Raw genomic sequence first — 27,393 nt, 5'->3', positions numbered from 1 at the left:
TTACCTGCAGAAAGGAGCTGGCTGGCTGGTCAAAGGGTTGGCAGGCTTTCTGTCTCAAGGCCCGGATAGTAAATATTTAGGCTTTGCAGGCCGTATGGTCTCTGTCACGACTACGCAACTCTGGCTCTGTAGCACGAAGGCGGCCGCAGACGGTACATAAACAATCGCGCCCAGGCAGGGGGCTGGGTTTGCTGACTGAGCCCTGGTTCGCCCACCTGTGGGCTGGCCCACCCTCCAGGAGACACAGGCTGTGCTGAGGATCATGGAAGACGAGGCTTCCCTCTACTAACAAGAGTATTTGTGGTTCTCTAAAGAATCAAATTAAGTCTGATTTCCCAAGTCACACAGCAAATAAAGTGCAAGGTGGGTAACTGTAAATGAATCCCAGCCTAAGAGCACAAGCGTTCTAAAAACTCATGCCTGAGCAAAGGAATGCACTTAATTTTTCTATTAAAAACACTTTGAAATGAGAAGCAAGCATGATGGGAACATGGCCACTACCCAGAACCTCTCACCTATGCCGCACATTTCCAATTTGCGCTGGTTTAAGAGACACTGGCCTTTTCCAACAGCCACAAGCCCTCCCTTCGCGATCTATGAATCAACAGAATGATTCCACATGTGACCCTTTGACTCCTGAGGGGGCACAATGTGGCGCTCCAAGCTGAGGCTTTCTCCAGCACATTCACTGGTGGGTGGACGAGATTCTCTCCGTCCCCAGCACAGTGGTGGGCTTGTTCAGACTCAGACGACTGGCCAAGAGCCCCAACCCGCCTGGACAATAGGAACATTCAACAAGTTATAAGTTTGAGGCTCAACTCATTTGTCTCTTACACAACCACATTTTTTTCCATAAGGGGAAAACTTAGCTATGACCTGGGTCTTCCTATAAGCATGCTGTTTACAAAGTGGCACCAGAAAGTCAAAATGTGTGCCCTGCTCCAACCGAAAGATTTGAAATTGAAGACTCTTTGGCAGTTAATTACCGAATTTGAGAAAAGTGGTCACATTTTTTTCCCCCACGGTTCCATCTAATTTCAACTGATACCTATTCCTGTCCCTACTCATTGTTGGACCCCGTCCCTTCTAGAACTTGTCCACCCCCTATTTCTATTTGTGAGGATAGTCTAGTCCATCCAAAGCCCAAACTCCAGGTGCTGCTAAATTTTTGCCCCTGTCTCATCCGATCACACTAGTCCTGCCGCACTGCCATCTTGGACACACGAGGCCCTGTGATGCGGTGACCAGTCCCCTCCCCGCCCCCAGCCACTGTTAAGTAACGTCTTTCTTTCTCTCTCTGGAAGCTTTGCAGATTAGGAGCTGTTTGGGTCCCAACACTTTCGAGACTGACCTCTCTGCTGGATAAAGCAAAGTAACTGGGGGCTGCAGATGTCATGGAGTTCACTCATTGCAAAATTTCTAAAACAGGATCTAACCTTTGACCTGAATAAGAGAACGCTGTTCCTATAAGCCACGATTCCTCTGGCAGATGGAGAGCTAAAAGTTTGAAGATGAAAGGGTGAGGGGTAACGTTCTGCGCACCAAGTGAACAATTCTGATTGACCCTAGCTCCGGGTAACAGGCTTTTCGTGCGCACGAAGCTTAGAGCCAAAGGTCAGCAAGCTTTGGCGGCCAACGCTATTTTGCCCACGACACACGCCGGGAGAATCAGGCTCTAAGCCATGATAAAACCATTACCTGGAGAAAATCAAGCCCTGGGGGCATTACGAGATTGAGGGATCTGAGAGAAGAGTGATTATGGCCCTGGAGAAACCGTATCTTAAACAGGATTTCACTTGAGGGAGACAACCTAGAGCAAGTAGCTCACTGAATGTCACGGACCTTCTAAAGGCAGTGAGAAAATCAGATCCCATGAGGAACCGACATCTGGACTGAAGAACGATGCGTGGAGAAGCCCTTGTCCATCCACACTGCAAGGATCATCTCTTCTGTGGAACAGACCTTAACCTATGATGTTGGTACAAACCCTTCTGACCAAGCCTCAGTTGAAAAACAAATCATCTGATATTTGTTCGGGTCGGTTCTCCCCCCTTGTTAAGGAACAGATGGGCAGACTCTGAAGGAACACTTAGTATCTCGGTTTCTGACCTTGGATAGGAGATACTCAGGGAACCGCTAACTTGAACATCTGTATCATTTCTTGTGATAGTCGCATCCAAAAAACAAAAAGGTCACTTTTTATTTAGAGTCCAATAGGGACCTAGAATTTCAGACGTGTAACAAGGAAAATATATCCAAGACCAGTGAAGAAACTGCGGAGATAGTTTCCATACTTATAAGTGTGGAACATGGGGAAGAAAACCCAAGTAGGAAAGAAAAAAATAGGAAAACAGAATAGAAACAGCCCATTAAAATCTTTCCACAAATGCTCTCCCTTTAAGATCTGAAAACATTTGAAAATATCTGGCAGATCCAAACCGAAATTGCAACAGCATGAAAATTAAGCAACCCTTACGATTCACATGATTTCAACAAGTTTTTGTTCTCAAGAAAATGTCAAGTCTTTCCTCGTACTCAGTTTTATCATAAGCCTACGTGAAAATCTGGCTTTTGTTCACACGTAACAGACCTAGAGTGCCTGTCACCTATTCTTTTGTTGTGCGTAAAGATGTGAGGACGTTGCCCTCTGCTTCCCACTGGTGGGGACATCACACGGGGGCACATGCCCCGATGGCTTTCACTGTCAGCAGAGTGCACTTGACGCATTGGAATTGGACGAATTTACAAGAGCAGGCATTTAACTCCGTGTGTGCTGGTAAGGAAGCTGGCCATAGATACTGTTCAGAGGGGGGGAAAGTCAGTCTGCGGAAATACATGGTTAATATGAGCCCGTTTTGGTTAAAAGCATCTAAAAAAGCCATTCTGTGTGTCTTCATAGCATGTACACGGCTTTGTGCAGAGACAAAGGTTACCCCCTGGGGAATGCAGGCCTGCTTTTACTACCTACGCTCTCAATAGGGCTACGTTCGTTAGATTCTTATTTTTATTCTTATTTTTTGAAATAGTCATTTATTTTTTGGGAGAGGGCAAGTGGGGGAGAGGAGACAGAGGGGGATCTGAAGCGGGGTCTGTGCTGACAGGCTGAAAGCAGCGAGCCTGACGCGGGGCTCGAACTCACGAACCCTGAGATCGTGACCCGAGCCGACGTCGGACGCTCAACCGACTGAGCCACCCAGGCGCCCCAGTCATTTCTCAAACAATGAGCGCGAGTTTCTTTTGTAATGAAGCACACCAATAAATGCACTGGTATTCCGCTTTAGAGTTGACAAAAAGCTCGGGGAGACACCTGTCTGCTCCCTCCGCCCTGATCCAACGCCAACCGAGAATGCCCGCGGCCTCACCTCGGCACTCCACGTTGGGGTCTCCCCAGAAGAGCTCCTGGCACTCGCTGCAGGTGCGGCCTCCGAACCCAGGCATGCACTGGCACTGCCCCGTGAACTGCGGCCAGAAAACACACCTCGGTCACAAGGGCTGCCGGGCGGGAGGCAGCGTGTGTCTTCTTCTTCGGCTGCCGGTTAGGGCAGGTGGGACTGGACTGTTAGCCTGAAAAGACCCCTACATCCTGACGGGAGAAGCGAATCTCACTTCTCTCCTGGGTGCTCGGGCCCCCATGCCAGCGTCTCCTCCCTGCTGTTCTGTACCACGGGCTGGAAAGGCCCAGAGCACGTTAGGCTTTATTTACAGGTTTCTTCACAAACCACTAAAGACCTAGGCCACCCTGACAGAGTCACCTGCCGCGGGGAGCCCTTCATTCTCAGGGTGCGTCAGGAAACAACAGCACCTTTTGCAGTGCCGGAAACGGCCGCTGGCTTCCTTTCAGGCTGGACAGCTAAGAAAAGGGTCTGATTCAGCAGCCTGGTATGGAGGAGATATAGCACACCCTTGTCCGTGCTCACGGGGGTCCACACCACAGCGGGGGCCCTGGACTGAAAGGTTATCCCCGACAAGCCACCAAGTGAGAGCTGATATTCAGTCTGCCCTGTGTTTGCCAAGCCGTGTGCTCCGAGGTGAGGCTGCGAGCGTGAGGGGGGGGGGGGTGCCCTTCTCTAACTGGGGCCAAGCCACCCGACGGGCAGGACTCCTACAGGTGAGACCCTTTCCTTCTGCCATGACAGCCTCACCCCCGGCCACAGCGCCTCACCTCATTGCAAGATGGCCCAAAGGAATGAGCAGGATCACAGCTGCACGGGTCACACCCGGTCCCGCTGGCCAGCTGCCAGGTGTTGGGCGCACAGCGGTCACAGTTCTGCCCGACCACATTAGGAAGACACGAGCACTGACCGGTGGTTTTGTCACACTGGCAGTCAGAGCCGTTGCAGTGGTCCTGCACGGTGCCCAGGTAATTGCAGACACATTCTGTAAAGGAACAGCAGGATCGGATTTACTCACATGCATCAAGTTCCTACAATTCACAAAACACCCAGTGCGATGCAAAAGTTCGCTACCTTCTCATGGCTAAGATTTTCCCTCTCCAGATTTTGGCCTGGAGACGCAAACAAGTAAGGAAAGGAATGGAGGGATTAAAAACAAAAAACAAAACCAAAAAAAAAAAAAACCCCAAAACACTAAAAGTGCTGTTCCTCTCGCAGTTCTTATGACGCAGACCTTTCTGACATATCCCAGGTGAATGGGCACCATGACACATTTTGCCTAACAGCGTTTCTGAAATACTCAGACTTAACAAGCTGCTGGCAAATCATTTGAAAATTGAGGATTTAACTGGAAATAACAAGAAGTCTGCTGTGGGACTTGAGATATCTAGTGATTTCAAATTCTTGGCAGGGAGCAACGGTAATGAACGTTGTCAGACAAAGCAGGTAGAAGCCCTCTAAGCTGGTGGGGGAATCCAGTCCCGGTGGCCCTCGACATTCCACGCATGGTGGCGTCTACACTATGGGGCCCCGGGCTGTGCAGCAGCAGCAGAGGAAGAAATGCTGGCTGATTCCTGATAAGAGAGGAAGGAGATGTTCGGGAGACACTTCAGAGATGTCCCTTCCTTCCCCTTAAGCGGGAAGGCTCTCCCCATCAATGACATGAAGAAAGGTACGGACCCCAGTAGGTATTTAGGACCTAGGAGCCCCAGCCCATCGGCAAGTTCACGGGCAGAACATAAAATCAATACACTCTACTGGGTGGCACTTATCATGGTGACACAGCTACACAGTTTTCTTTTCGGTTCCCTCCCTCAGGCACTGAGTTACATCTTGGGACTTCAGTCTTGCCATAAAATGAGGATGTTAAAAAAAAAAAAGTCAATCTCATCTTTCTTTTGTCAGAGGAAAAACTCTGAAAGCGTTTTCCCAAACGAAACAAACACCTCAAGATGTCATTATCCCCCGATGACGAAGAAGAAGGCAGAAGTCCTTCTAAGCGGGCAAGATGAATCCGTATCTTACTTCGACAGTCCTGGCGAAGCGCGTCCCCATAGTACCCGAGTCGGCAGAGCTGGCACTGGTCCCCTTCCGTGTGGTACAGGCACTTAAGGCACCTTCCGGTCTCCCTGTCACAGGCTTCCGGGTCTGTCGTGTCAATGTTGCCGTGACACTCGCAAGGCTGACAGGAGCCCCCCACGTCCGAGGGATTGCCAAAGAAGCCTGAGGCACAGTCGTCACATCTGGAGCCTGGTGACCAAGCACAACCCCTTCAGCTTGCTGACTGAGAAGTCCAGCCACCCCCCACACCGCCGACATTCCTGCACCCCCCCAGGCAGTGCTGTGTTCCTCCCAGAGCCCGGGATGACCCCATCTTTAGGAGGGACAAGATGCCAGGGGCAAGAAGAATTTTGTAGTCTGCAACATGGCGGCACCCTGGCTCAGAGGTCACAGCGGGGACATGGCCAGTTGCAAAGGTTGTAACAGGACATTTCAGCTTCTCATTCCATAGGGTGGAGCCGATTTGGAGCTAAATCGCCACCTAACAGCGTAAAGCTTCACTGATCTTAACTCCTAATGCAAACATTACGTTAACGGAAAAAAATCACCGCTCCTGCATGAGCAACCTGCAAAATGGGGTGCCTCATGATGACCAATTTCCCTAAGAAATCCTGAAATCCTGACACGTGTGCCAATATTTCTCCGCTAAGAATAAGCCCAACTAGTATCTGAAACTGTGGCATCAAGGGTGAAATGAAAGGGAGCTTATTTTCACAAGGAACTGTCCTCCTTGAGTGTTGACAGATCATGGTAAGTATAATAAACCACAAAGAACACATCTAGCTTTGACCAATTCCATTATCTGGGGGCCATCTGGGGATGGCAGTTGTCTTCCTTCCGCCCACTGTTTGGCCACTTCACCACTACCTTGAGACCCTTCTGCCAGGAGCTGGATAAGGGAGAGGAGAAGTAAAATGTAAGATAATCTTCCTATTGCGTAGTAAGGGAAAACTATTCCTAGGGATTCACTCATGGATTTAAGTGAACTTGCTATCCTGTTTTGTATTATAACATCATCACGGAGACTCGAGAATTCTCTTCTCCACATGCCCAACAGGAAAAGAGCATCTTTTGTGTTTCACCTTCCCTTCAGGTGTAACTAAGGATCGTAAAAATGAAACTCAATGGGCTCCCTTTTCATCTTTTTTCTTTACCAACAACCGCACTCATAAATATGACACATCCTTTCCTCCAAAAGTCTGTACCTTACTTACCAACGTATCCGGGATTACAGACACAGGCAAGCTGCAAAGTAACAGGGTCTTGATAGCAGCTATTGGCGAACTGGCGTCCACTGTCGGGACCATCTGGGCAAGGACAAGGGCGGCAGTGATCTCCTGACCCAATGATGGGATCGCCATAGTAACCGGCCAAGCACCTGCATCAGTCGCAGAGGAGAGAGGGCCATGAATCACAGTTGTAAGAAACCTGTCACAAGAAGGAGTCTTAGAAACTGTGTTCTCTGCTTGGGGAACGTTCACTCCCCATTCCTCATGTTTTGACTTGGAGAACTTTCCATTAGGGCGCTGGTTCTCCAACGGTAACACCAATCAGAATCCCTTGGAGGGCTTGCTAAAACGGTTTGCTAGCTCATCCCTTCATTTCTAACTCAGTAAGTTCCACGTGATGCTGATGCTGCTGGTCTGGGGGTAACACCTGCAGGGTCACTGCAGTAGGACCCTAACTCACTTCCCCCTTCCCCACCCCGCCCCCAGAAGAAGAGATACATCTCCTCACGTGACCCTATTGTCCTACCAGCTGCCTGCCTTCCAGAGCATTCTGCCTTGCATTAAAGGGTCTGGAGAAGGGGGTGGGTGCAGGGTGGGAAGACAGCATGTGACTGTCTGTCGATGCCCCGGAGGTGTGATGAATCAGTTAGCAAGCCCATGGTGGAATGTTCTGCAATCCAGCCTTTACCAGTAACAAAGCCGATAAGGATGCGCTCCAGCAGCAGGACTCTTGTGTCTTCCAGGTGGCTTTTTTTTTTAGTTTTTAAAAAAAATTTTTTTTAACATTTATTCACTTTTGAGAGACAGAGAGCACAAGTGGGGGAGTGGGAGAGGGACAGGGAGACACAGAATCCAAAGCAGGCTCCAGGCTTTGAGCTGTCAGCACAGAGCCCGATGCGGGGCTCGAGCTCACAAACTGCAAGATCATCACCTGAGCTAAGTCGGACGCTTAACCGACTGAGCCACCCCGGCGCCCCTGTCAGGTGGTTTCAAACAAGAGACGCACAAGGGAGGTCATTTATCAACTCCCAACTCCTCTCCTTACAGATCAGGAATCCATGGAGCTTAAATGACTTGCAAGGCCTACACAGCCAGTTACTGATAAACCAGGATCTGAATTCAGCCTCCTGACTTGTCTGAAGCAAGAATTCTTCTATGTGATGCTGCTTCTCTACGTGAGTGATTAATTGGGTTACTTTTTCACTTCCTGTAACGTAAAAGGTTGAAGGGACTTTGGAGATCATCTAACCGAACCTGGTTACGGTACTCGTCGATGGCGGGACACTCAGAGAGGTGAGCTAACTCCCCCAGGGTCATGGAGCAGGTTAGAAGCAGAGCTGAGCCTGGAACTCAGGTCTAAACATTGCCAATTCATTTCGTTTTCCATGGCTTGTTTTTGTTTTGCTCTTTTCCTTTTTGAGACAGAAGTTTTTTTTTTTTTTTTTTTTTTTTAAATGGGGCAGAGGGAGGGAGATGAGGAAATACAAGGGAAAGCTGTTTAGTGGAAATTAACCTATTTAATTAGACACAGACACCATATAAGAACATGTTCCCGGATTATGTACTGGGAAAGTCAGCAGAGGTGAAGCAATTTTGCACAACGGGTTCTGAAAAAGTTTTCTATGAGGCTTTTCTAGGTGAAATACATCCAACTACCTCATGATAGAAACTGAGTGTTCATTTCCTGCCTCTCCCACCACTTCCCCCCTTGGGAGTGAGCTGAACCAAGGGCTACTTCTTAAATTCACAGGATTGAAACTCTGATCTTCTTGGAATGAAGAAAAGAGAAAAGAGAAAAGCAAAGAAAAAAGAAAGATGAGAAGTTGGTTTACAGAATCCCAGATATTTTAATAAAGCTTTGTCATCCAAACGCAGGGCTAAAAATTTTCCCCCTCCCACACCCTCATTTTCCTAAAAGAAACAAAACGCTTTACAAATAAAACCCCAAACAGTCCCAAATATCAAGTAGGCTCTTCTCACAGATGCTCGTCCCACTACATTGCCCAGCATGCTGGATTTCACACCCGCAGGGCGGGTAACCACCTGTGTTCCCCACCCCACTCTCTTGTCTTTTTTAAAGTTGTTTTTTTTTTAATTTTTAAAAATTTTTTTTTATTTTTGAGACAGAGACAGACAGAGCATGAGCAGGGGAGGAGCAGAGAGAGAGGGAGACACAGAATGTGAAGCAGGCTCCAGGCTCTGAGCTGTCAGCACAGAGCCTGACGCAGGGCTCGAACTCATGGACCATGAGATCATGACCTGAGCCGAAGTCGGACGCTTAACCAACTGAGCCACCCAGGCTCCCCTTTAAAGTTTATTTTTGAGTGAGAAAGAGAGAGAGAGAGAGAGAGAGAGAGAGAGCGCGCACAGGAGAGGGCAGAGAGAAGGGGAGAGAGAATCCTAAGCAGGCTCCACACTGTCAGCATAGAGCCTAAGGCGGGGCTTGATCCCACAAACCCCAAGATCATTACCTGAGCTGAAATCAAGTCAGACACTTAGCTGACTTATCCACCCAGGCCCCCCCTTGTCCTTTTGAATCTAAGTTTCTCATCTGTCAGTCTTTCTCAAACTTATTCTCCATCTTCCAAAGAACAAGAATGAAAAACTTAACGCAAAAAACCGACACCATCAATATATTAATTTCTTCCTTTCAAGACTTGTATAACTGTCTCCTTGTTATCTTCTTACAAGGCACTTTTGTACTCGGAAGGAGTAACTTTTATTTGAAGGAGTAGTTTACTGGAACCTCCAAATTCTTGACTACCAACTACTCTAGCACAGAGCCGGGAACCGTGTATTTGCGTCCAGGCACGTCTTTCCGCCATAAGTGAATCACGTATTCACTTTCCACGGACAATTTCTCTCTCATCCCATGAGCAATTTTCCCACTGGCTGAAGCATTTGTTGCTATTTTAAAAACAAAAGTCCCAGATAGTGTGGATGGACGTTAAAAGACAGAAAATCTATTGGGGTAAAAGGTGAAGACTACTTACTCCAGAAAAATCAGGTTCTCATAGCACATCTGCCTTTATTTAGTGATGAACAGTGTAAACCAGCATGTGATTTTTCCACGTGGATTATTTCGCATCTACCGAGCTTGGCTGTACTGTTAGTAGGGGTACGTTCTAGGTAGGTCCTCTTTTACTATACCCAGTGGGGTATGCTTTCGAGTCATAAAAATTACTCAATTCATTTGCTACCTGGAGAACAGGTATACCGATGCACATTTTCTACGGTCTCCCAGAACCTGTAGCTGCATAATGTGTTTCAAACCAAAAAGCCGTCTAAAATTTGATTAATCCTATTCGGATTTGGTTTCTACCTTGACCCAATTTAGGCATTAACATTTCAGAATTCGGGTCCTGGGCAAGAATCTGCTGAGACAGGATTTCCGTCCAGGTCTGTGCTGACCTCTAGGATGGCACCCCAGGAGGGCAGCTCACGTTGGTTTTGTTCTCTGCTGCCTGTGCAGTGCCAGCACAATGCCCAGCACATAGAAGGAATCAACTATGGGCTAGCTAAAGGACTGAGTTCCTAGGAAATACTGAGGTGGTCAGAAATGAAACGTTCTGGAGTCTGCTGGAGCTTTTGCCTGGTGTTGGTCTAAGATGCTGTTTGCTCAGCCAAAAATGATCTCATTCTCTTCGCTTTCAAGAGGCCGGGAACCCTACGCCCCAGCAATTACACTACTAGGTATTTATCCAAAGGGTGCAAAAATGCTGATTTGAAGGGGCACATGCACCCCAATGTTTATAGCAGCGTATGGACAATAGCCAAAGTATGGAAATGGCGCAAATGTCCATCAGCTGACGAATGGATAAAGATGTGGTACTTATATACAACGGAATACTAGTTGGCCACCAAAAAGAATGAAATCTTGCCATTCAAAATAATGGGGATGGATCTACAGTGTCAAAATAAGTTAGTCAGAGAAAAATAAACATGCTTTCACTCATATGTGGAATTTAAGAAACACAACAGGTGAACGTATGGGAAGTGAAGCAAAACTAAGATAAAAACAGAGGGAGACAAACCATACGAGACTCTTGAATACAGAGAACAAAGTGGAGGCTACTGGAGGGGAGGTCGGTAGGGGTATGGGCTAAATAGGTGATGTGCATTGAGGAAGGCACTTGTTGGGATGAGCACAGGGTGTTATATGTCAGTGATGAACCAGTAAATTTCATTCCTGAAATCATTATTATACTACATTAACTAACTTGGTTAAAAAAAAAACTGGATTTGGGGTGCCTGGGTTCCAGCCCCGCGTCGGGCTCTGTGCTGACAGCTCAGAGCCTGGAGCCTGTTTCGGAATCTGTGTCTCCCTCTCTCTCTACCCCTCCACCACTTGCTCTCTCTCTTAAAAATGAACATTAAAAAAGTTTTTTTAATAAAAATAAAAAAAGGGGATCTTGTGAAGTTTTGGATTACTAAAAATCCGCTGAGTTGATCACTCCAAAAATGCTCATGCAGCAATAATCTTAAATGTACATCCAGCAGTGGTTACAATTTCTGATGACGACACATTAATAAAAACTTGATGTGATTTGCATCGTAAGATAACGTGAAGTGTTAGACCTTCACGTTTACTCTTTTCTGGTTATACGTGTTCTAGACATCTATACTCCTCTAGAGATATTAAAAATTTAAATTAAAAAAAAAAGGGGCACCTGGGTGGCTCAGTCGGTTAAGCATCCGACTTGGGCTCAGGTCATGATCTCACGGTCCGTGAGTTCGAGCCCTGCGTCGGGCTCTGTGCTGACCGCTCAGAGCCTGAAGCCCGTTTCAGATTGTGTGTCTCCCTCTCTCTCTGCCCCTCCCCTGTTCATGCTCTGTCTCTCTCTGTCTCAAAAATAAATAAACAGTAAAAAAAAAAAAAAAAACTAAAAAAACTAAAAAAAGAGGCGGTGAGCACGTACCTTTCACAGTTGTGCCCCGTGGTATAGTCCTGGCAGCCCGAGCACGCCCCGGTGGCAGAGTCACAGTCGTCGGCGTGGCCGTTACACTGGCAGGGCTGGCAGCTGGGGAAGCCCCAGTAGCCGGGCAAGCACCGGTCACACTGCCGAGCATATACCCCCTGGAAGCAGTGGCACTGGCCAGTGATGGGGTCGCAGAAGGCGTTGACGGACCCTTGCAGGTGGCACTCACAAGCTGAAGGAACAGGCGAGGGTGGAACCGCCTTGAGAAACTCCCTAAATGCAAACACACCCCCAAACAGAAGCACCCCCGTGCCCGGTTCAGAACGCTCGTGACTCAGGCGATGGGTTTTGCGGAGGGAAGCCCTGCCTTCCAAAGCCACAAAGCCCAGCTCGGTATTTCCCAGGTCATCTCAACGGATACGTGACAATTCTGATTAACGTACGTTTGCAGCCACTGGGGCCAAAGCCGAAGGTGCCCGGGGCACATCTGTCGCAGGTTCTTCCAACCACATTGGGCCGGCACTGGCACTGGCCTCCATTGGGATCGCAGACGGAACTTAAGGAGCCCTGAGGGTCACATTCACAAGCTGCAGGGGAGAGAGAGGTCAGAACCTGAGACACGGAGCAGCTGACCCCAGGAGAGAGAGAGGAGCGTGGCATGGGGCGCCTGTGTGGCTCAGTCGGTTGAGCGTCCGACTTCGGCTCAGGTCATGATCTCGTGTTATGTGACTTCGAGCCCGACGTCGCGCTCTGTGCTGATGGCTCAGAGCCTGGTGCCTGCTTTGGATTCTGTGTCTCCCTCTCTCTCTGCCGCCCCCCCCCCACTCTCTCTCTCTCAAAAATGAATAAACATTTTAAAACATTATATATGTTAAAAAAAAGCAATGCATGTAGCCAGTCACACTGGCTGTGAACCGGACCACCCCTTTCCTTGGGCTTGTCCTGATCCTTCCCCTTCACCACCTTGGCTTATTCAGAATTCCCATTTCAAACAATGTCATCCCTATGATGAGCAGGCGGGAACCAACAGGAGATGGAGTTGGCAGATAAAAGCAGTTTTTCTCGGAAGGAGGTCATTAAGGTTTCTCTCCCCTTGCCTTCAAAGGTCAAAGAAGCACAGGACCGTAGACAAAAGCCAGTGACCTTTGGGAGCAGTATGACCTTTCAGGGAGAAAAGCAAACTTCAGTAGTATGATGCTCCCTGATTCCATCCCAAGTCCCCACCTGCCTACAGAAATGCAGTATCCTCATGGCTTTGCCCCTCGTCACCGTATTTCCTGAATATCGATTGCATCTATCACTAAAATAGTGGTGCTCTATCACTGAAATATTCCTTTGTTTTTTTTTTCTTTAAAGTTTGTTTATTTATTTTGAGAGAGAGAGAGAGACACGGGAGGGGCAGAGAGAGCGGGAGAGAGAAAGAATCCCAAGCAGGCTGCACACCATCAGCACAGAACCCGACGTGGGGCTCGAACTCACAAACCGGGAGACCCTGACCTGTGCTGAAACCAAGGCTCGGATGCTCAACCGACTGAGCCACCCAGGTGCCCCATCACTAAAATATTCTTAAAAAAAAAAAAAAAAAAAAAAAGAAAGAAAGAAAAAGAGAAAAGACAAATCACAGTTGAGACACTATTTCCTTTGTGCTTGCCACCTGCCTGCCACAGAACTGGAGGGCATGCCTTCCAACACACCTCGCGGTGCCAAGTACTCCTACCTGTCAAGAAAGAGGGGTCGGGGATACCTACCCAGGCCTGTCTGGTGCAACAGGGCAGAAATGCTGAAGATTATGTTTCTGCACACGTCGGTCATTGGTGTTTTCACAACGCTTCTGCTGTTCTCCAGACATCTGTATCTCTGAAAGGTTTCCCAGGCGCTGTTGGTGACCAACCCGTCCCCTGATCCTCCCACGGTGAAGATATCCAGTGATTTACAAAACGGCATGAGAACAAGCTGCGGAGAAAGAGGAACAGCAGAGCGTTCTTACGGTGGTGTCTGTGTCGTCAACTGAAACAAGCCAACACGTGAAAGCCCCAAATGCCTTTTTGACTCCGGCAACGAAAACACTCGGACTCATTCAATACAGTAAATACCTCTTCGCTCGTAAATAGTCCTGCCAGAAAAAAAATTTAGAGATACCTTACAGAGCCTGATGGCTTTTGCAATGCCATTTTTAAGATACTTTTTATTTTCATCAACAATCAGCTTGAGTAAATCCTTTCCAGACGGCAGAGTTTTTATTAAAATCAACAGGCAGGGGCGCCTGGGTGGCTCAGTTGGTTGAGCATCAGACTCTTGATTTCAGCTCAGGTCATGATCCCAGGATCGTGGGATCAAGACGGGAGCTGGACTCTGTGCTGGGCGTGGAGCCTAGTTAAGATTCATTCGTTCTCTCTCTCTCTCTTTCTCTCCCCGCACCCCCACTCCTCCTCCCCTGCTCGTGTGTGATCTTTCTCTCTCTCAAAAAAACAAACATAAAATAAAGTAAAATAAATAAGCAAAGTGGCATTGGAAGCAAGAAAGAATGACTGTACCTAAGCTCTCCATGTTACCCCTCCATCAAATCCTCTGGGGGAGCAGATGAACCCTCTCTGCCCAGCCTTTCCCCCATGACCTTCACGTCAGAAATGACCTTCCACTTACGGAGTCGATAAGCGTGTAGGGACTCTCCAGGTCGCTGTCGGAGGACGTGTACTGAGGCAGCTCTAACCTCACCGTGTAATTCACACCCTTCTCAAAGCACACGGGGCGCGGAAGGACAACATACCTGCCCCAAAACGAGAGGGAAAAATAACAACAGAAAGTCAGCTTTTAAGCGTCCAATCCATCAGTCCATCAGTCGAAGATCTACATAGATCCTTGCCAAGGAAGAAAGGCAATTGCCCATGTTTGGCTGTGGCTCGGAAATGCTAACTGGACAACGCACAAGGCAAGATACCAGGGACAAAAAAACAATTTGCATATTCATTCTCCTGAGCTGCAAACCAGTGTCACACTGACCTTGAGCCAGGCGATAAGGACACCACCTGGTTGTCATCATCGGGAATGGTATTACCGCATCGGCTGCTGGTTGGGATCTTTCCAGGTCGCTGCACCATGATGACAGCTTTTTCCCAGCGGTCGGGGAGCTAGAAGAAGCAGCAAGCCATCAAAAGAGCATCCACACTGGCCGCTGCTGCCTGTCTGTTTGCAAAGACCTCTCCCAATCAGTCATTTGCCAAGTTTAAATGAAAAACACTTGCTTGCATTTCCTTTCCCTCTTTACCATTTCCTCTGCTCTTGTCTCAGCTCCAGCCCTAATCTCGTCTCACCAGGACGAGACACAGCCTCCCGACTCTCCCCGCCTTTCCCAATCCTCTTTCCAGCTGTGTCTGGAAACACAGCTCAGATCAGGACAATCCCCTGCTCAAACCCCTATTAATATAGTGTCCAAGCCCATTTGCTGATCCCAGCAGCCTTGCCAATCCTATGCCCTTATCTAGCTGCGTTTCCACACTCTCAAAGCTCTCCCCCTGGCCACACCGTGCCTCACTTCCTTTTATGTCACAATTCCATCTCTGTTTTAAGGCCTAGAACCGATTCTTTATGGGACGTGTTGGCACCTGCTGGCACAGCTGGGCCGCTGTGAGCCTCTCTGTCTTCCAGGACTGTCTGCCTCTCTGCTCTTACACCTTCCACTTTCAGCCTTTTGTTAAAAGTGGGGTATGCATCCAAGCCTGGGCTACGCGGGCTGTGACGTCAAGGAGGGGGTCTCACATATCACCACCTCAGGTGTCAGCAAGGCTGAACGCCTAACGACGAATCACTAAAAGTTTGCGAAGCTTAATTCGAGAAAAAATGTACATTCACACTTCCTCAGGGGTTCCTCTACGCTAATGCAACCTCCACATTTCACAAAAACCGTGTCCATTAGAAGAAGAGATTTCTACCACCCTCGATAGTCCACGGAAGGTTTACCTGTGGCTCATAGCGAATTAAGATGTCATACTCCATGGAATATGGTATGTTGTCAATGAAAAACTCCAAATAAGCCCCTTCAGGCACTCGGACGAAGCCGGCTCCCGTCCAGGAAGGAATCCGGTCTTGAACGTACTGCCGCTCCACGATGCTGACCCCCTGCGGACAAGGGGCGGGGGGCAGTAGTTATGCTTTACTTGAAATGGAATTCAAATAAATACGACAGTTATAGAAATCTGAAGTCACCCAAAGGTCCAAACCATAGGCATTACACCTATCTCTTGCAGTCACGTTTTTCGGTAGAGTGTGTAAGTTTTTGACATATAAAGAGGAATCGGTTTCCCTTTGGTTTTGTGGTTGAGGTAGTCTTGGAACACTGGAGATGAGGCTCCAAGGGCCTTCTATGATATAACCAGGAATGAGCCTAAGGGAAGGAGGGGGAACGTCCCAAATGCTTTCATAAGCAAGCCGAGGAGTGACGAGCCATTTCCCAGATTTTCTACAAGGCTCGTCCAGTATCCAGTGGATGTATTTGCCTTTCTCACTAGCATTCGTTTCAAGCTCCAAGTACAAGCGAAGAAACGTCATACCATCACGAGGGCTCACCACAGAGGTGTTCATTCTGATGGTCACCGAGACTAAAAATCAATCAGTTTCTGTTACCCCAAGCACCCATCTGAGTTTGTTCACAGGATCACGTAGAACCACTGTGATCAGTTGCCTCCAAAGTCCTTCATTCTCTCTATGCAGAAGTGTTCAGCTCTCCCTCCAACAGTTGGAACCTGTGTTACCCCGCCCTCGGATCTGCTCTGGGCTTGTGGCTTCTGACCAAAAGAATTTGAGAAAGGGACCTCTGAAACTTCTAAGCCCAGCCTTTGAGAGACCTGGCAGTGTCTCTTTCCTCCTCTTTGACGCCAGACCCCATGTAATAAGTCTCATGGTCTTGAATCCACCATGCTGTGAGGAAGCTCAAGGCAGCTTCTTGGGGGTGGGGTCATGTGGAAAAAAAGGCCCAGCTAGCCTACAGCTGTTCTGGCCACCCCAGCTGAAGTGCCAGACGTACATTTTAAGCCACTGAATTTTGGGATGGCTAATGACAGCAACAGAAAGCAATGCCTTCTCCGAGTATTTGCTATACTAGGTCAACAAGAACTTTGGGGCATAAGTAGAGGAGTGGACCAATGAAAAACAACTACTCACCCCTCCCCGCCAAAAAACCTACCAGAAGCATTATTAATGATGTTCCAAAGTCTCTGTGAGTTACAGATTTACTTGGCTTGAAATAGGACTGTGCTTGGAGTTCCTGGGTGGCTCAGTCAGTTAAGCGTCTGACTCTTGGTTTTGGCTCAGGTCATGATCTCATGGTTCGTGGATTCAAGCCCCGCCTCGGGCTCTATGCTGACAGTGTGGAGCATGTTTTGGGTTCTCTTTCTCTCTGCCCCTCCCCTGCTCGTGCCCGTCCCCCACCCCCAAAATAAAGCAATAAGCTTAAAAATAAATAGAACTGCTCCCAAGAAGGCATGGTCCTGATCCCACCACTGACAAGAGCTGTAAAAATACTTTTTATACGGACTCCTTATGAAATGTGCATATGCCATTACTGCTCCCCAAACATGGCTTTTCCCATCTGCCCAGCACCCTCCTACTTACGGGCCCAAAGTTGGCTTCTTCTGCTTCGTAGATGTAGTGATCCAAGGTGGTGAAGTAGTAACCAGACTCCACTTCGTTGCACTGACGCCCGATCACGTGCGGTCGGCACGCGCACTGGCCCGATTCAGGGGAACAGCTGCAAAGGGGGGCAAAGCCAAGTCAGCTGTGCCACCCCATCTGCAGATGAACCCACCAGACATGCATCTACATTTCCCACTAACATCAAATGGGTGAAATGTTCAGGTAGCGTTTACTTATTTCCTTCAGAAAGTAAGTACGTGCCAAAAAAAAAAAAAAAAAAAAAATCACTGCCTACGAATTAATTGCAAACTCTGGAGCTCAGGCTCCCCCTGAGCTGGTTCTTTTGGTTTTTCATCTTGCTCGCCTTTCTTCACTGTGCTCCATTCACACCTTATTGAGGTTTTCTGTAGGTATCACCAATGTGTTTGCTTGGTATCTTGTATCTTATGCCTGATTTCTCTTTCCTGGGCCTCAGACACAAATATCCGACTCCCAGAAGGATGGTTCCAACTTAGCCGTCCCAGCGGCTAATGACAGATCACAAAGGGCAACACTCCATCCCTCCCCTGTCCTCTACTGGGGAGAGGACACCACCAGCCACGAGGTCAACCAAGTCAGAAACCTAGAAGCTCTTCTCTCAAGTCTTTCATAACTAAGGAGGAGCCCAATTATGTGATTTCTTGGTCTAGGATCTTGCGCTTTGTCTCGCTCTTCGCACCGGCTGGGCTATGCCTTTCTGCGCTCTCTCACTCACGGTAAAATCGGTCTTCCCATCAGTGTTCTTGTTGCCAGTCTTCCAGCTTCCCAAGCTAAACCACCACCACCCGCAAAGCTGCCCAAAGGACCTTCCTAAGATGCACTGACCACATCACTTCCTGCTGGCCCTTCCATAGCCTGGCCCTTGTCTTTCCAGCCCCACCGCTCCCCTTGCTTCTCCAACCACATGAACGATTTCTGCAACGCACAGGGTGATTCATGACCCCTTCTCTTGGCTTATGTTGTTCCGGTAGCCGAGAATACCCTCGTGTCTTATCCACCCGGCAGAGAGCCACCTAGTTTTCAAAGATTCAGCTCACAAAGGACTCCTGCTGTCACATCTCCTGACCATCACTCTCCACCCCAGAGAATGAACCACCTTCTCCTTCCTGCCACCACCTCCCTGCGGGAGAAACGATGTAGTCACAACACGTACAACAAAGCGTGTCACGTAGTAACTGGTCGTTAAAGCAAGAACCGGTCTTCAAATCCTACCTGCCTTTCCAAGCCCAGTTCGTCTCTGTCATGGCGTCTGCTTTGGTCCCCCGCTATTCTCACATGGTGCTTTCTCTACCTGCACCGTCAAGACAGTTATCACTTTCTCTCTTGACACTTTCTCTCTAGATCCGTCTGAGCCCCTACCAGATGGCAGATTGCTTGAAAGGCGGAACCATGCCTCCTTCACCTCGGTCACGCCCCTGTCCCCCTCCTGGGACCTGGCGCAGCCCTCTGCACACCGATCACACTCAAACGCTGGTTGAACAAACAGAATGCGTAGGGATAGGCATTCTGAATACAAATATGAACAAATAAAATAGATTTAATGTAAATGATAGAACTTTTTTTTTTTTTTTTTTTTTTTGAGAGAGAGAGAAATAAAGTCCAAGCAGGGGAGAGGGCCAAAGAGAGAGGGAGAGAGAAAGAATCCCAAGCAGGCTCCACACTCAGCGTGGAGCACGACACGGGCTTACTCCCCTGACGCTGGGAAATCAGGAGTCAGACACTCAACTGACCGAGCCACACAGGCACCCCAAACTTTTTTTTTTTTTTTTAATTTGACATGTTGTTTCAAATAAAGCCCTCTGGATAGACTAGAACATATTCGGTTTGTTCTCAGGCTATGTCTCTTTTCTTTTGTGCACAAGGTAAAACCGAATTATAGGTGGCCATTTTTTACTTTGTTGAAGTCAAGATGGGGTTTGGAGTTGTTACTTTAAACCCACTCCCAGAGTTCAAATTTTTTCCTCATCCCAAAGTTCATTTTATTTAATTAATTTTTAAATGATTATTTTTGAGAGAAAGTGCATGCGTGCAAGTGGGGGAGGGGAAGAGAGAGCGACAGACAGACAGAATCCTAAGCAGGTTCCGCGCTGTCATCACAGAGCCGGATGCGGGACCTGATGCCACCAACCATGAGATCGTGACCTGGGTTGCTATCAAGTCGAATGCTCAACTGACTGAGCCACCTAGGTGCCTCCCAAAGTGCATTTTAAACCAAGTACCTAAGGCAAGTTACAACTCATGGGAAGACGGAACGCTTCCAGGCTTATTACCAATGCCCCCAACGGCCCTGCCATGGTCCCCCCCCCCCAAAGTCTTCTTCCTGCAGATCACGTGAATGGCTTCTAACCCAGAGGCATGAGTACTTAACCTCCTGTAGCCAATTCCCAGAGGAGGAATGCTTGCTGTAGTTGGGACCTAGCCATCTTCTGGCACAGTCCACCAACAGAGTCATTTTCAAAAACTTAGGCATCAGGCATTACGTCATACGGACAAGAGAAAATCCTTCCTTCCTGAGGGAACGAATGTGTAAAACAGGAACCGCCAAAGAAGAAAACAACTCGATTCCTCACCTGCCATCACCAGAGAACAAGCAAATGACGGTGAAGGATAAAGACGAGCAGACGCAGGATTCCTAATTCTGAAGACGAAACCACTCATGAGAACCCGGTCACATGGAAGGAGTTCCCATAACATCTGCCCTGGCGATCACGTGCCTCTGTGCCCACAGACGTGAAGCGTGGTCTCGGATAGGCCTGGCTCCACTTGGACACTTACTCCTCTAGTGAATGCGTTCCTGTGGCTCCACCCGCCTCTATGCACCTAAGTTCTGGCCCTCACTCAGCTCTGCTCGACTCGTCCATTTCCAGCCACGAAGGGGACGCTCCCATGGATATCCCGTTGTCATCTCTAACCCACCTCGTCACCTCTCACACTGACTTACCCTCAGCTCTGCTCTTACTGCCACATTTAAAATTCTTCTGACTGGGGGCGAGACATGACCTTCCTTGTCCTTCATCCTCGATATCCAAGTCTTATTTCGAGAGGTCTTTCAGCTCAGAAGTGTCATCTTGCTGTCACTGCCACAACCACCGTCCAGCATGTCATCGTGCCATACCTGTCCCTCTAGCAGTCTCCCACAACTCCTGATGCCTCTGCCTGGCTTCCAGCAGCCTCCACAACCATCCTCTGAAGACCACTGCTACTCCTTCTGGTGGCCACCCTTTGTTTTCCGGTGAGCCGCACCCCTCACCTTCTTTCACAAGTACTTACGGAGCCGATACTGGCCCTGGTGTCAACACCCTCACAGTTTCGCCCGCTGTCACTTTTCCTCTGAATCCATCTATACCTCCTGGGCGAGTCTATTATTTCTGAAGGATATGGAGAAGGAAAAATGGGAGGAAAATAGTTCTTGCCCTGAAGAACTACCAGTCGAACTGGGGGAGGGGGGTGGGGGATAAACTGTAAAGCAAGGGACCACTGCAGCAAAGCAAAATGCACTGAGTACCCACACAGAGCTACAGTGAAGATACAGGCTGCAGAGAAAGCCACCCTTCACCTGGTTGGGGGACTGAGGAGCGTCATGGAAGCCATGCTCTGAAGGTGGCAGGGGACCCTGACAGGCAAAGAGAGGACAGGAATGACAGGCTGAAAGAGGGGGAATGTGAGCGGAGATGGTCACGGTCAGACCAGGTCTTGCGCATATGTTACACTCACTCTATCTCCGGACCTTTGCCTGTCTTCCCCCTCCCAGCTGGAAGGTCCTCCTGCCCACCCATCACACCTTCCAAACCTCTCTCAGCTTTCCAAAAGGAAGCTCAAATCCTACCTCCTCCATAGTGAGACAAAAGATTACATGTAATCATCCTTCTCGTGTTCAAGTAAAAACCCTATCAGGCAGAAATGGTACACTTGACCCCCGTACCACCAAATTTCCCTATAACTAGATACAGATTCCATTTGCTGGATCAGTAAGGTAGAATAATGATGGATGACAAAATAAGTCAGCCCCTGTGGCAGGCAGAAATAACGCCCCCCCCCCCAAGAATAATAACTGATTATCCCCCAAATCCGCTCATAGGTGATTTCATATGGCACCAAGGGGGTGGCCGATGTGACTCAGGTTAAGGATCTTGAGATGGGAGATCATCCAGAGTTGCTGAATCTAATCACATGATTTCTTAAAAGTGGAAAAGGCAGGCAGAGAAGCGGGTCAGAGAGATGGGAGTTGAGGAGGATCTGACCCACCGTTGTTGGCTTTGAAGATGGGAGTTGTGAGTCAAGGGATGTGGACAGCCTCGAGGAGCTGGGAATGGCCCCTAGCTGACAGCCAGCAGGGTATCAGGAATCTCCTCCTATAGCTGAAACAAACTGAATTCTGCCAACAACTCCAATGAGCAGGAAACAGATTCTCCCCTAGGGCCTTCAGACATAAACACAGCCCTACCAACATCTTGATTTTATTCCAGAAAGGCTGGCCGTGTCTGACATACAGAACTGTAAGATAATAAACTTATGTTGTCTTAGGCCACAAAGTTGCAGTAATTTACGATGCCAGCAAAAGAAAACTAATACAAGACCAATTTTTTTTTCCAGTGGCTAAAGGCCTAGATTATTAAAAACAGATTTCCCATAAATGTAGAAATTAGCCACTTGTTTACAAAAATTCTACTGGAAGGGAAATTCTATTTCATTTAAATAGCGATGAGCAGAGACAATACTGTTTGGTTTCAACTTTTCTCTATTACTAAGAAATTAGGCACAAAAAAGGGGAAAACATCATCATTCGTAAGAACCACCACTCTATTCAACACTGGTATATCTTCCATAATTCTGATTCCACACTGATCAGCAGTCAGCAGTCCAGGGTCCAGCAGTCCAGACCTTCTCTCCCAGCCTCCTAACCAATGAGGATAGTTTCTTAAATGTGTTCTATAATCTCTTTACATCCAGCCACCACAGTAATTAACAACTGGTGAGATACCATTATCACTCAATACACGGGCGAAAACACGGATTAACTTCTGCTCTGGTTTCAAAGTATAATGAATTTCAGCTCCCCACTTATTGGGCATCCACAAGGCCCCCGATGCTAAGTATGGAGAAGGATGAGAAAACAAACAAGACACAATCCTTTGTGTGGTGCCTGGGTGCCTCAGTTGGTTAAGCGTCCAACTCTTGATTTTGGCTCAGGTCACGATCTCATGGTACGGGAGATTGAGCCCACGGGGCTCGGCACTGAGCGTGGAGCCTGCTTGAGATCCTCACTCTCCCTCTCTCTCTGCCCCTCCCCCACTCGCACATGCACACTCTCACTCTCTCTCTCAAAAAAAAAAAGACCCAATCTCTGTCTAGAGACGTTTAAAATACAAATAGCGATAACACGGAGCAGAATTCACTAAGTGCTAAAAGCAATACAGAAGTAATGTGTTGTTGAAACATCCAAGGAAGGTTGGGGTCGTCAGTTCAGGAAGCAGAAATCTTCAAAAGAGTGGTGGGCTTCAAGCCAGACACCAAAGCTCTAAATTTAACTGAGGCAATACATTTTAAAGGATGCTATAAAATCGTTTCTATTTTTCAATGTTTTCCAACACTTGCAAGTAGCATTTACCTAGCAACCATTCCTATTTATTAAAGCAGGTTATTTACTACGCAAAGCTTCGTTAGCCTGGCTTAAGCCACATTGCTTAAAATGGGTCTTCTCTAAAATATTCCACAATTCAGATTACCTGTCAACGTGATCGACCTGGATTGCTAAAATTTTATTCCACACAAACAAAACCATTTGACTCATTACACAAAACATTTTTCCACTTGACATGGTTTTCACGTTTAATTCTGCTCCTGGCCAAAGTACCTGAGGAACGTTTGGGGTCACAACCAGAGACTGCCTGTCCAAAAGAGTGCATAATTTGTTTTTATCTCATAAATATCTTCGGTTTCTCAAATTCTTTTTCTTGATCAACGTTTATTCCATTACCTACCATGTACCTATGGCAGAGCAAAGGAATATTACCAGGTAGAAGATATTTATGCATGGTTGCAATAAAACAATCACCCAGCAAGTATCTCTCCTCAGTGCCCACTATGCACCAAGCATTCTTCTAGCAGAATTGGCGTTTCACAAGACTTAATTGGATCTTCTATCACTGTATGGGGCTCCTAGAGAAAGTCCTCATGGGGGCAAACTTCGAAAAGGGTCGCTACGAAACACTGCAGAGTCACAGAGGTAGAGAAATATTTAAAGGTTCTTATTTTTGGGGTGCCTGGGTGGCTCAGTCAGTGAAACATCCGACTTTGGCTCAGGTCATGATCTCAAAGTTTGTGAGTTCGAGCCCTGCATTGGGCTCTGTGCTGACAGCTCAGAGCCTGCAGCCTGCTTTAGATTCTGTGTCTCCTCTGTCTCTCTCTGCCCTTCCCCCACTGACACTCAGTCTCTCTCGCTCCCTCTCTCAAAAATAAAACATTAAAAAAAAAAAAAGGCTCTTATTTTTTTTCATCAGTGATGCCAAAAAAATAGGGTATCTCATCAATCATGCTAGGAAGATCAAATTACCTGCTTTAAAATCTTCCCTAAATTTTTTTACTTCATAAACTCTCTTGATTAGAGTGTCTGAGTTCTATAAATTCTTGCAGGAGAGACAAGGAACAGGCCAGGGGCCATGTGTGGGCAGTTTAAAGACAGGAAATGTGTGTGCAATAGAGAAACAGAGGAAGGGAGTGTAAGTAACAGAAACCATTTAGGGTAAAGGCACATAGGACACTCTTGAATTCATGACATCATTTGGAGAACAATGTAGGCCACTTTCATCTAATCAAGAAGGATTTTAGGAATGATGACAGCTTTGAATTGAGCAATCAATTACTAAAGGAATCAGCAGGTGTTCTGGGAGTCACAAAGGAGAGTCTGAGACGTGATTCCAGAAGCAGACTAGCAGTTTTTCTTCCCTGCTTTTATGGAACTGTCCTTGCTTCCTCCCCTCTGGAGGTTTTCTAAGAACAGAAATTCACACTGGAGTCCCAGAGGCTACATGCTGTACTGAGTTTACTGCAGCGTCTGGAATGGAACCAACCCAAATGCAGAGGCCAAACAGAACATGTTCTTGCTGCCTAAAATCCCGTTCCTTCCCAGCAGACTACGACGGTGTTGGGAAACAGTCTTGTAAGACAGTCAGTTTGGGGAGTACACAGAGCTTGCTTGATGACTTCAGCTTGCTCTCTCAGGGGAGATTCAGGCCACAAGGAAACATCTGCCTATCCCCTTAGACGCCACTTAACACCGTCTCTACCAGATGTTCTTAGTCCGACCCACTTACAGAGGCCAAAATTCTCTTTGACTCGAAGGTGGTTCATTTAACTCCTACAAATCTACATCTTGCCAAATGTGTACAGGGATTAATTTTTGGTAGAGCTTGCACCTCATCTGTTCAAGGGATACCAACGTGTCTTGATAACTAAAAATGATTGCATGCAATTTTCGTTAATAGACTTAGAGGTTCGAAAAAAAAAACCTAAAACCAGAAAGAAGAAGAAAATGAAAAGATTCTTAACACAAATCAAAATGGGAGTTCTTTGGGGCCCCTGGGTGGCTCAGTCAGTTAAGCATCTGACTTCCGCTCAGGTCAGGATCTCATGATCCATGAGTTCGAGCCCCACATTGGGCTCTGTGCTGACAGCTCGGGGCCTGGAGCCTGCTTCGGATTCTGTGTCTCCCTCTCTCTCTGCCCTTCCCCTGCTCGTGCTCTGTCTCTCTCGCTTCCAAAAATAAACATTAAAAAAATTTTTTAGGGGCGCCTGGGTGGCGCAGTCGGTTAAGCGTCCGACTTCAGCCAGGTCACGATCTCGCGGTCCGTGAGTTCGAGCCCCGCGTCGGGCTCTGGACTGATGGCTCAGAGCCTGGAGCCTGTTTCCGATTCTGTGTCTCCCTCTCTCTCTGCCCCTCCCCCGTTCATGCTCTGTCTCTCTCTGTCCCAAAAATAAATAAACGTTGAAAAAAAAAGAAATTTAAAAAAAAAAATTTTTTTAATGGGAGTTCATTTTCTGTGTTGTTTTTTTTTTTTAATTAGTTAATTTTTTACAGTAGGCTCCATACCCAACATGGGGCTCAAATTCACGACCCTGAGATCAGGAGTCACACATTCTACCAACAGAGCCAGCCAAGTGCCCCTCACTTTCCATCTTTTAGGTTGGTGAAAAAGGAGTATACCAACTGCTGATGGGGCTGGGGAAAAATTTGCTTTTGTAACCAGGTGGCTGGAAAAATATTAGCACAATCTGGAGAATAATCTAACAATCTCTATAAAAATAAAAAACGCACATGTGCTTGACTTAGCCGTTCCATTGCTGGGAACCTCATCTATACAAAACAAAAACAAAAACAAAAACAGGAAATAAGTTGTGGCAATTTCCCATGACAGAATACCAAGAAAAAAAGAAGGGGTAGATGAATACATGCTGTTAAAAAGGAAGAGGCACATGAATACATGTTGAAATGTATTTTTTTAAATCTAACATGTTATTTAAAAAGAAATGAGAGGTGCACCAAAAACCAACTGATACTTAGGAATAAACCTAACCAAAGAGGTGAAAAATCTATACAATGAAAACTATAGAAAGCTTATGAAAGAAATTGAAGAAAACACACACACACAAAATGGAAAAATATTCCATGCTCCTGGACTGGAAGAACAAACGTTGTGAAAATGTCGATATTATGCAAAGCAATCTACACATTCAACGCAACGCCTATCAAAGTAACACCAGCTTTCTTCACAGAGCTAGAACAACCAATCCTAAAATTTGTAGGGAACTAAGAAGAAACTAAAGGATGACAAGATATTGTCATTTTTAATAGGTATTCTGAGCTCTATTATTAGTTTCTCGACTATGAGAAACTCCTAACAGTGGCACTTGCAGCCGCGGATGGGGGGTGGGGGAGGGGAAGGGCAGGATATCTGCCTTAGCTGTTGGAATGTTTTTCTTTTAAACGATGGGCATACATTGTTTCCAAAATTTTAAAAACACTGTAAAGTACAAAACTAACCACAACATTATTAAAAGCCAAGAAACAGAAACGTACTTGAGGGCTTCAAAGCTAACTTGGGACAACCGATCTTTGCAAACACTAAGACCCCAGGTGAAAGCGATGGCCGGCCCCTCACAGTCAAGGAGAACGCACTTCGCCTCCTTCAGAGACACCAAGCATCCCATGGCTCCTAGAGGTCAGGAGGGCTTACTGAGGGGACTGAGCACCAGAGCGAAAGTGTAGCTTCACTCACCTGTTGTTTAAAGCCCCTCCAAGGTCACAGTCACAAGGTCGACATCCGTCCAAATCATTGCTCAAACCCCAGTGCTCCGGCTGCAGAATAAAAGATTTAACATCGAAAGGTGGGTTCCCATAATTACACAATAGACTCAACAAGGAACAAGTTATGGCGTGTCTGGGTTGATCCACCAAATGCACTTTTGTACCGTGAAAGCACAAAGCCTACAAGGGGAGGAGTATAAACATTCTGATTTCAAGAAACCCAAGCTGCAGGTTGCTGGGGCCATCATCATGTAATGCCAGATCAGAAGAGCTGCTTTTCCAAGCCAACAGCCTTTGTCCAGTTATTAATATGAGCAAGCAGCTAAGAGGCCAATCTTGTTCATTAGAAGTACTCTGGCAGTAAGAGACTTTTGGCAACTACTTGGCAGGCCTTTAAATTTTCCATAAGTTCAGCCTGTCAAAAACCTCATAAGCAAAGCTCTTCAAGGATTTATCTGCATCCAAATGGCATAAAGCAAGTATTTTCACAACTGAAAGGGGAGAAAATCACTGAATCCTGAGAGCACTGGAGATGGAAATAAAAAGAAATGGAACAGAATCCATGTAGGGGAGAAGAGCTCTCTGCACTTTAATAAATATCAATTTCCTAATGAACACATAAAAACCAGGTCCATTGATTTAAATCAGACTTCCAGAAATTTACTTTAAGCATCTGGATATAGGCGCATATGCCTATAGGTCATAAACATAATTTGGGGTCAGTGGAACCCCTCTCACAAATTATAAAGGGATTCATAACAACGTTATAAAACATGGAACAATTTAAAAAATTACTCTCGGAATTACTCTACCCAGAATCA

General features: G+C 47.1%; 1 protein-coding gene across 1 annotated transcript in view; it reads right to left on the bottom strand.

The window, feature by feature from the left end:
* LAMB1 (laminin subunit beta 1) overlaps window positions 1–27,393 on the bottom strand; it is a 74,495-nt gene that overhangs the window by 22,469 nt on the left and 24,633 nt on the right. The window contains exons 12-23 of the mRNA XM_045494435.1: window positions 26,544–26,623; window positions 17,209–17,344; window positions 15,559–15,717; window positions 14,602–14,729; window positions 14,245–14,368; window positions 13,350–13,554; window positions 12,045–12,188; window positions 11,602–11,833; window positions 6,668–6,831; window positions 5,418–5,642; window positions 4,163–4,377; window positions 3,363–3,459 (exon numbers count right to left, since the gene is read on the bottom strand). Of these exons, the coding sequence (XP_045350391.1) occupies window positions 3,363–3,459; window positions 4,163–4,377; window positions 5,418–5,642; window positions 6,668–6,831; window positions 11,602–11,833; window positions 12,045–12,188; window positions 13,350–13,554; window positions 14,245–14,368; window positions 14,602–14,729; window positions 15,559–15,717; window positions 17,209–17,344; window positions 26,544–26,623 (1,909 nt within the window). The remainder of the gene's footprint in view (window positions 1–3,362; window positions 3,460–4,162; window positions 4,378–5,417; window positions 5,643–6,667; window positions 6,832–11,601; window positions 11,834–12,044; window positions 12,189–13,349; window positions 13,555–14,244; window positions 14,369–14,601; window positions 14,730–15,558; window positions 15,718–17,208; window positions 17,345–26,543; window positions 26,624–27,393) is intronic.

Source organism: Leopardus geoffroyi, chromosome A2, assembly GCF_018350155.1.
Source record: "Leopardus geoffroyi isolate Oge1 chromosome A2, O.geoffroyi_Oge1_pat1.0, whole genome shotgun sequence".
NCBI classification, from domain to species: Eukaryota; Metazoa; Chordata; class Mammalia; order Carnivora; family Felidae; genus Leopardus; species Leopardus geoffroyi.
The sequence above is the reverse complement of the archived record's forward strand: the minus strand, read 5'-3'. Positions and strand labels throughout refer to the sequence as shown.